Raw genomic sequence first — 10,000 nt, 5'->3', positions numbered from 1 at the left:
CCAATGACAAGACCGGTCACCCCCAGAATTTACCACACAGTGGTCTGGGTGACATCTGGCCTGGTAAGCCTTTGTCCACGCCCCCCTGTCCCGGAGCTCCACGGGGCAGCAGGGTGAGTGTTTACGACAACGTGCCTGGCTCCCACCTCTACGCCAGCACCGGAGATCTGCTGGAATTAGAGGATGGCAATCTGTTCCCCCACCTGGATGACATCATCCAGCATGTCAGCGGTCTGCAGCAAATCGTGGACCACTGGAGCCGCAGCGTGCTGCACGAGAGTGGGACGGAGGAGGGGGAGAGCAGGACCACCCCCAGCGAAGGCGAGAGGGACGGAGTCTCCCTGAATGACACCGATTCGACGGAGACCAGTCGGGAGAGGCGGGACTCCGGAGTAGGGGCGTCACTAACGAGACCACGGTAGGAAGTTGTTGCTTCCTGAGGTTTTGTCTCATTTAACAGTGCAGCTGTCAAACACTATCTGGGTGCCAATTACTGTCTCTTCTGTGCCCAAATCAGGCTGCGGTGGCCAAGTTTCAGGACCGCCGATCATCTAAACCAGCCAGCATCTTCTCTGCAGATAAGCAGCCAATCAGCAGGCCAGCTCAGTCTGCTGCAGAAGTTCTCGTTGCTTCGCCTCACCGCCATCATGGAGAAATACTCCATGTCTAATAAGCACGGCTGGACCTGGTGAGAATACAAGATGCACCACCAACTAGCCTTTACTGTGTGGCTAAAACAAGAAGCATCTTTGACCTGCAACAATGATCCTGGTTGTTCAGAGCTGTCAGAGGGGCCGTGCTGGTCAGAAGCAGCTCCGGGAAATCAGCTGCGTGCAGAAAGCAGGCGCCACAAACAAGCACATCTTTGTGTGCTTAACGATCTGTCCTGTTCATTTTTATTATCCCCAGGAGGAGAATTCTGCTGGCCGGCGTTCACGTGGAGAGAAAGATAATGAAAGCACGCGCACAAACACACTACCCTAATGGTTTCTCTGTCTGCCGCCAGGTCTGTGCCCAAGTTTATGAAGCGCATGAAGGTGCCAGACTACAAAGAGAAGAGTGTGTTTGGCGTTCCCCTCATCATCCATGTCCAGCGCTGTGGTTTCCCGCTGCCTCTGTGTCTACAGCAGGCGCTCAGTCACCTCAGAACACACTGTCTGGATCAGGTGGGCGATGATCTGCAAGGCTACCTGCTCCGTTCAGCTCTTCATACTCTACCTGGAACCCACAGGTGGGATTGTTCCGAAAGTCTGGCGTGAAGTCCCGTATCCAGGCGCTGAGGCAGCAGTGCGAGCTGACGCCTGACTGCGTGAACTACGAGGACCAGTCTGCGTACGATGTGGCCGACATGGTCAAACAGTTTTTCAGAGACTTGCCAGAACCGCTGCTAACAAGCAAGCTGGGGGAAACCTTCCTGCATATTTATCAGTGTAAGTCACAAAGATCTCCATGAGTTCCAGCAAATAGGACATCACTTAGGGAAATCCTTCTGCAGAAGCACTTACTAGACTCACGATACCGTGGGAGATTTTTAGATTTCTAAATTATGGAAAGAGGAGGTGAGAGTATTAAATAAATATTAGCTCTTTAACTATGAGTTCCTCGCTTCCTCTTTTCTGCTTTCCTTAGACGTCCCAACGGAGCAGAGGCTACAGGCGGTTAGGGCGGCCATTTTGTTAATGCCAGATGAAAACAGGGAGGTCCTGCAGACGTTGCTCTACTTCCTGCGTGATGTCACCTCCTTGGTGGAGGAGAATCAGATGACACCCATGAACCTGGCTGTTTGCCTGGGTCCGTCGCTCTTTCACCTCAGCATACTGAAAAATGAGACGCTGTCACCAAGGTGTGTGTGTGTGTGTGTGTGTGTTGGTAAACTATATTACTAATACACCACCTGTAACTGGTAACACGTCTGCCTGCAGGTCAATCCAGAGGAAGTACACCACGGGCCGGCCTGACCAAAAGGACTTGACTGAGAATCTTGCCGCCACCGAAGGTCTGGCACATTTGATTACCGAGTGCCAACACCTCTTTCAGGTCAGCAGGATCTGTTTTGTGCTTTAGATGCAGTCACATTTTCTTCCTGATGTTTCCCATATCCTCTCCTCAGATCCCAGAGGAGATGGTCACCCAGTCTCGCAACTCCTACCTAGAGGCTGAGTTGATGGTGCCCCCGCTGGATGAGCTGGGCAAGGCCACCGAGGACGAGGCGGACGAAGACGTTGAGGAGCACGAGGAAGGGTCTTATTACTCCTATCTCGAACGGCTGGTCCAGAACCTGCAGGAAGAGGCTAAAGATAAGAGCAAAGGCTGGGTGCCCCTTCCGACCCCTGACCACACCGAACTGGCTTATAAGAAGGTTTGCCGTATTTTTAACATGTATTTTGAGAAATACATTTAAAAAATGCAATAAAAACTGTTTGCCAAGGTCTTCTAAAGGAAATGAATTCTAATACCTAATATCTGGTTATCTGATTGAAATTTTAATGAAAATTTAGAGGAAATTAAGATTTTAAATGTGACTCCTTTGCCATGATGCGTTCATGCATCAGGTTGGCGATGGGAACCCTCTGAGGCGGTGGCGAGTGAGCGTTGAGGTGCCAGCAACCCCCAGTGAAGTGTTGCATCGGCTGCTGAGAGAGCGCCCCCTGTGGCTGGCTGACCTACAGCAAGAGAAAGTGCTGGAGAGTTTGGACCAACGGACGGATTTGTACCAATACTCCCGCCACAACATGGCGCCGCAGCCCAGCAGGGAATATGTGGTACTCAGGTCAGAAAGAGAATTTTCTCTAAAATAATAATCATGCACATGGATCTACACTTACTGGTTTTCTTCTTTTTGACATTTTTTCACCCAAGAAATCCATTAATATTGGTCATTTATTCAATTAACCAAAGGCCCTTAAAGCAAATAACAAAAACATTTGAAAAATCTAAGCAGGAGGAAAAAATACCAAGCTGATGTATAGACATTATACATATATTATACATTCATATTTTATGCATTATTGTGCTGTATTTGACTGCGATTTGGGAGATTATGACCCTTTTCTGCTGCAGATCATGGCGCACAGAGCTGTGTAAAGGCTCCTGCGCGCTCGTGTGCACATCTGTGGATCACGATGAGAGCCAACGCACGGGGGCGGTGAGAGGGGTGGTGCTGGAATCCCAGTACCTCCTGGAGCCCTGCGGGACTGCCAGGACCAGACTCACGCACGTCTCCAGGGTGGACCTCAGGTGTGGGCAGATGCTGAGTTGTGCTGGAGCCTTTGGTCCCCATTGCCAATCAAAACTGTACATTGTGCTCTTCTCATTGCAGGGGGAGGTCTCCAGAATGGTACAACAAGGCCTTTGGCCACCTGTGTGCTAACGAAGCCCAGACGATCCGCTCTTCTTTTCACCTGCTGAATCAGACGAGCATTGAGACCAAGACTTGAACACCAGGAGTGGGTCTTTATTTTGGGTTGTGCTTCCAGAGCATCTGGAACTGATTACAAGTGACTCCAGATGGAGATCATACATGCAAATGGGGATTAGGTGTCTTTCCAGGCTGCTGGGCTATTCTGGAATGTCACTGTATCGAGTCCTTTTCACACTTATTTAATGATCAGTTCTCAAAAACATCGTCTTGCATATGAATCAATGTTTGATGTTTTTTACAACTAATTAGCTTCAGAACCATTAACTATTGAAAGAAAGTCAGCACCAACAGGGTTTAATTTAAGCTGAATTTAGAGACTTGGATAGGTGTAACAGGGCATGCAGCTGCTGCTTACACACATCTGTACATTATTCTGTCAGTTGTACAAAGAAATATTTAGCATATATTTTATTTCACCTTAACAATACATTTAGCTTACCTCTATGGAACGAGTAGACTTAAAATGATTCACTCTGGTCTTTTTTAGTAAATCAAAAATAACAATCAGCACTGGTTGAATCTGATCTGAATCGTTTGTTTTAAAATTATAAAATGATAAAACTGAATTAGCCTTTGTTAACATATGGCTCACATATAACAAAGCTGGATTGAACAGCCTGAATATTTATTCAATGCACTTAAAAATGACAGCTGTCTACTTAGATAATGCATAAATGCCAATAAACCCTTCCTCTAGGAACAACCAGGACCAGTACATCCCTGGACTGGGATTTAGTTAGTTACTCACCAACGATGAGGGAAACAAATACCGGGTCCAACTAATGTGCTTCAACTCTTATTCACTTGTGATTTGTTACAATTTTTAGCGCTAACCCGAATATTATTTTCAAATGATCCTTCTTCTTTGTTGTATTCCATTTGCCTTTTTTGCTGTCCTGTTATACAATGTCCAAGACATGAGAGCATTTAGCTGCTTCTGTGAAGCATGTGGAATAATTGTGTGTGTGCATGCATGGATGTGCCGGTCTTTCTCTATTTGACATGTATGTGCAGCCTGTGTTGTCAAACTATGACGCTTCCTGTGCCAGCAGATCCACCGCGCAGCTTTTCAGGGTCCTATCATATTGATATGCTGAAATGTGAAACTTTCCACCCAAAGCATCGAACAGGGGCGAGAGCAGATGCCAGGAATCATCTTGGCCTCTTTTCTGTTTGCTGTTGCTATGATACAACATCTCCGCTGCGCCACCAGTATCCGGCACAAACCAGGGGAGTAGTGTGCACGTGAAACGTGTACGTATGAGACCTGGGCTCCAAGCCAGGCGGGTTTTTCTGACAAGATGATGTGAGTTATTGTTTTTTAAAAGCAGAGAATAAAAAGTCTTTGAAGCCAGCAGGAAGCCGTGTCTTCACTGTACCTGTGTGGAAGTGACATCAGCCTCCATGTTGCCTGGCAGATTCTTGCTGCCTTTGCTCTCGGGTCCATTGAGTGGTGCTGTTAGCCCGCTGCAGGCTGAAGGTCACGAGAGGAGATCCTTCAGCATTAAACTGACGCAACGAAGAGTCATCGTCAATTCTTGGGGGACATATTTGCTGTCTCCTTTCCCAGGGAAAGATTAGGAAAATTAAACCGGAATGTGGGGATCAATATCCAATCAACTTTACCTATTTAGACTGAGGGTTGCAGATGTCGGATCAGGCAGTAAAGGTTTGGTACACCCTGCGAGGCGACTGTGGAGAACTACAAAGATGTGAGTCAGACGTGGTGTCGTTAACTTTCACCTCATTTAACACGCGGCTGGTTTTATCTAGGTCCTAGATATGTGTCCTGTGTCCTACTTCCTAGAATCTAGGAAGCCTCCTAGAATCTAGGAAGTAGGACACAGCATTACCTGCAGGTGCTTTTACACCTGCTGCACAGGCCTTATCGGGTGGCAAATGAGGAGCCTCATGTTGCAATTTGATGTATGAGTTAGGGTTTTTCAAAGGAAACATGTGATTTCTGGAAAAGAGCCTTTAAAGGGGCATTTTCCCCTGACCCTTGCAACACAATTTAAAGGGCCCCCCCTCTGGAGGAAGCAGGAAGTGCAGCTCCCCTGTGCAAGATGGAGAAGTGACCTGGCCATGCAAAGAAGGAAAAAGTCATCTTCAGCAAGGTTTTATTCCAATGTGGAGATCAGGATATGGTCGAGAATGAGTATATTGAGGAGAAATCCCAACAGAATTACTAAAGATATGTCCTTGATCGTCATGTGAGCTCACCCCAAAAGGGTGTAACCCATCCAGCTGTGGAAAACGTGCTTGATTTCCTGAGCCCAGCGGCCGACTATTCTTTCCTAAGGAACACGATTAATATCTGATATCTGATGTGGTCTCCACATTTCAGATATTCTACATGTGACCAGTTTCTCTTCTTCCAAAGAGGCTGAGCGACTCAAATGACAGTGGATCAAGATAGACACTGATTTGCTTTGGTAATTTTGGCAAGATTGCAAGTTTTCAGCAGAACCAAAACTTGTTGCAAATGTCCCGAGAATTCCTGGAACATTCTCTGAGATCCAACTGTGTTCAAAGCTCAAAGCCGTGTTTCCCGCTCTTGAATGTCCCGTAAAGTAGTCCCGACCTGCACAGATTCCCCTCCACCCTCGTTCGCTTCATCACTTGTTCGGTAGCTAAAGTGAAACCACACTTTTCTTTGAGGTCATTTCGGTTCCTTGTGTTCAGAGCATCCTGGATCTCCTGGAGTTGTGATTCTGAGTGTCGGGCAGGACCACTCGAGCAGCATTTATCACACTGGTTTCTCCAGTGTTCTCCCAGACAATCGTGATAAGGTCATTAATGAATAAATGACACCATGAATGAATCATTGATGAGACCTTGTTGGTGTCTTCAGGAACTAACGCTAAATTCATTAGGAAAACCAGTGACGCTTGTGATTAATGCCTCATTTCAGCTCATCAAGTCAACATTTGGACCATGTTTTTCAGCTCTCTCGAGGAACGCCTAACCCTAACCCTAACCCTAACCCTAACCTAACCCTAACCTAACCCTAGCCCTAACCCTAACCTAACCCTAACCCTAACCTAACCCTAACCCTAACCTAACCCTAACCTAACCCTAGCCCTAACCCTAACCCTAACCTAACCCTAACCTAACCCTAACCCTAACCTAACCCTAACCCTAACCTAACCTAACCCTAACCCTAACCTAACCCTAACCCTAACCCTAGCCCTAACCTAACCTAACCCTAACCTAACCCTAACCTAACCCTAACCCTAACCCTAACCCCTAACCCTAACCTAACCCTAACCCTAACCTAACCTAACCCTAACCCTAACCTAACCCTAACCCTAACCCTAACCCTAACCCTAACCTAACCCTAACCCTAACCCTAACCCTAAACCTAACCCTAACCTAACCGTAACCCTAACCTAACCCTAACCCTAACCTAACCCTAACCCTAACCCTAACCTAACCCTAACCCTAACCTAACCCTAACCCTAACCCTAACCCAGATCAGCCAGTTTTTGAAAAATAAACAAGTTTTAAAGTTCATAAGATTTCTTTGTAGCCTCTCATTTATTCTATTTCTCACAGACACTTTAGTTGAAGCATGTATTAAAAACTGAGAATTAAACATGTACCCCCCCGTACATGTTAACCCCCCCGTACATGTTAACCCCCCTGTACATGTTTAATACCCCCCTGTACATGTTAACCCCCCCGTACATGTTAACCCCCCTGTACATGTTTAATACCCCCCCGTACATGTTAACCCCCCCGTACATGTTAACCCCCTGTACATGTTAACCCCCCTGTACATGTTTAATACCCCCCTGTACATGTTAACCCCCCCTGTACATGTTAACCCCCCTGTACATGTTTAATACCCCCCTGTACATGTTAACCCCCCCCGTACATGTTAACCCCCCTGTACATGTTAACCCCCCCCCGTACATGTTTAATACCCCCCCTGTACATGTTAACCCCCCTGTACATGTTTAATACCCCCCTGTACATGTTAACCCCCCCCGTACATGTTAACCCCCCTGTACATGTTAACCCCCCCGTACATGTTTAATACCCCCCCTGTACATGTTAACCCCCCCGTACATGTTAACCCCCCCATACATGTTTAATACCCCCCTCCATCCATTCTCTACCGCTTATCCGGGTCGGGTCGCGGGGGCAGCAGCCTAAGGAGAGAAGCCCAGACTTCCCTCTCCCCAGCTACCTCCTCCAGCTCATCCGGAGGGATCCCCAGGCGTTCCCAGGCCAGTCGAGAGACATAGTCTCTCCAACGTGTCCTGGGTCTCCCCGGGGGTCTCCTACCGGAGGGACATGCCCTGAACACCTCACCAGGGAGGCGTCCAGGGGGCATCCTGACTAGATGCCCAAGCCACCCATGTTAACCCTCCCCGTACATGTTAACCCCCCCCGTACATGTTTAATACCCCCTGTACATGTTAACCCCCCCCCGTACATGTTAACCCCCCCGTACATGTTTAATACCCCCTGTACATGTTAACCCCCCCCGTACATGTTAACCCCCCCGTACATGTTTAATACCCCCTGTACATGTTAACCCTCCCCGTACATGTTAACCCCCCCTGTACATGTTAACCCCCCCGTACATGTTAACCCCCCCCGTACATGTTTAATACCCCCTGTACATGTTAACCCCCCCCGTACATGTTTAATACCCCCTGTACATGTTAACCCCCCCGTACATGTTTAATACCCCTGTACATGTTAACCCCCCGTACATGTTAACCCCCATGTACATGTTAACCCCCCGTACATGTTTAATACCCCTGTACATGTTAACCCCCCGTACATGTTAACCCCCCTGTACATGTTAACCCCCCCGTACATGTTTAATACCCCCGTACATGTTAACCCCCCCGTACATGTTTAATACCCCCCCTGTACATGTTAACCCCCCTGTACATGTTAACCCCCCCTGTACATGCTTAATACCCCCCATACATGTTAACCCCCCCTGTACATGTTTAATACCCCCCATACATGTTAACCCCCCCCCTGTACATGTTAACCCCCCCTGTACATGTTTAATACCCCCCATACATGTTAACCCCCCCTGTACATGTTAACCCCCCCGTACATGTTAACCCCCCCTGTACATGTTTAATATCCCCCGTACATGTTAACCCCCCTGTACATGTTAACCCCCCCCTGTACACGTTAACCCCCCCGTACATGTTAACCCCCCATACATGTTAACCCCCCTGTACATGTTTAATACCCCCCGTACATGTTAACCCCCCCTGTACATGTTAACCCCCCCGTACATGTTAACCCCACCTGTACATGTTTAATACCCCCCATACATGTTAACCCCCCCTGTACATGTTAACCCCCCCGTACATGTTAACCCCCCCTGTACATGTTTAATACCCCCCATACATGTTAACCCCCCCTGTACATGTTAACCCCCCCATACATGTTAACCCCCCCTGTACATGTTTAATATCCCCCGTACATGTTAACCCCCCTGTACATGTTAACCCCCCCCCCCTGTACAAGTTAACCCCCCCGTACATGTTAACCCCCCATACATGTTAACCCCCCCTGTACATGTTTAATACCCCCCGTACATGTTAACCCCCCCGTACATGTTAACCCCCCCTGTACATGTTTAATACCCCCCGTACATGTTAACCCCCCCGTACATGTTAACCCCCCCTGTACATGTTTAATACCCCCCATACATGTTAACCCCCCCTGTACATGTTAACCCCCCCGTACATGTTAGGGTTAGGGTTAGGGTACAGGAGACTCAGTGATGATTTTAATCAGGCTGATTGGTGCAGGAGATGGGAGGGGAGGGTGTTTTTAAGCCACGGCACAGCCCTCAGTGCTGGGGGGGGGGGGGGGGGGTCCTCTTCTCTTTTAGTCCACCATCTTTTCCTGTTGAACATGTTCAGGAGAGGCGTCTTTTAATCAGGGCCCAGTTTGACCAGTTCAGTGCTGCTTTTATTAATGTGTATGTTCCCAACAGCAGAGAGGAAGCTCTTTCTAGAGGGTGAGGGTTAACAACAACAAACTCCAGGGGTTAGGGTGAGGGTTAACAACAACAAACTCCAGGGGTTAGGGTTAACAACAACAAACTCCGGGGGTTAGGGTTAGGGTTAACCACAACAAACTCCAGGGGTTAGGGTTAACAACAACAAACTCCGGGGGTTAGGGTTAGGGTTAACCACAACAAACTCCAGGGGTTAGGGTTAACAACAACAAACTCCAGGGGTTAGGGTTAACAACAACAAACTCCGGGGGTTAGGGTTAGGGTTAACAACAACAAACTCCAGGGGTTAGGTTTAGGGTTAACAACAACAAACTCCGGGGGTTAGGGTTAGGGTTAACCACAACAAACTCCAGGGGTTAGGGTTAACAACAACAAACTCCGGGGGTTAGGGTTAGGGTTAACCACAACAAACTCCAGGGGTTAGGGTTAACAACAACAAACTCCGGGGGTTAGGGTTAGGGTTAACCACAACAAACTCCAGGGGTTAGGGTTAACAACAACAAACTCCAGGGGTTAGGGTTAACAACAACAAACTCCAGGGGTTAGCGTCTCATAGCCGCGTCTCATAGTTC

General features: G+C 48.0%; 1 protein-coding gene across 7 annotated transcripts in view; it reads left to right on the top strand.

Annotated features, from left to right (window-relative positions):
• The window catches only part of LOC101074985 (stAR-related lipid transfer protein 13-like), a 35,945-nt gene extending 31,167 nt beyond the window's left edge, over positions 1 to 4,778 (top strand). For all 7 annotated transcript variants that reach the window (XM_029848116.1, XM_029848110.1, XM_029848112.1 and 4 more), the window contains 10 exons: positions 1 to 418; positions 518 to 688; positions 1,007 to 1,166; positions 1,232 to 1,430; positions 1,630 to 1,843; positions 1,923 to 2,037; positions 2,111 to 2,359; positions 2,553 to 2,770; positions 3,061 to 3,237; positions 3,320 to 4,778. The exon at positions 1 to 418 is cut by the window's left edge. In XM_029848116.1, coding sequence (XP_029703976.1) covers positions 1 to 418; positions 518 to 688; positions 1,007 to 1,166; positions 1,232 to 1,430; positions 1,630 to 1,843; positions 1,923 to 2,037; positions 2,111 to 2,359; positions 2,553 to 2,770; positions 3,061 to 3,237; positions 3,320 to 3,437 — 2,039 coding nt within the window. In that variant the 3' untranslated portion in view covers positions 3,438 to 4,778. The remainder of the gene's footprint in view (positions 419 to 517; positions 689 to 1,006; positions 1,167 to 1,231; positions 1,431 to 1,629; positions 1,844 to 1,922; positions 2,038 to 2,110; positions 2,360 to 2,552; positions 2,771 to 3,060; positions 3,238 to 3,319) is intronic.
• Positions 4,779 to 10,000: the final 5,222 nt, after the last annotated feature.

Source organism: Takifugu rubripes, chromosome 15 (assembly GCF_901000725.2).
Source record: "Takifugu rubripes chromosome 15, fTakRub1.2, whole genome shotgun sequence".
NCBI classification, from domain to species: domain Eukaryota; kingdom Metazoa; phylum Chordata; class Actinopteri; order Tetraodontiformes; family Tetraodontidae; genus Takifugu; species Takifugu rubripes.
Note: the sequence above shows the minus strand (reverse complement) of the source record. Positions and strands in the feature narration are given on the sequence as shown.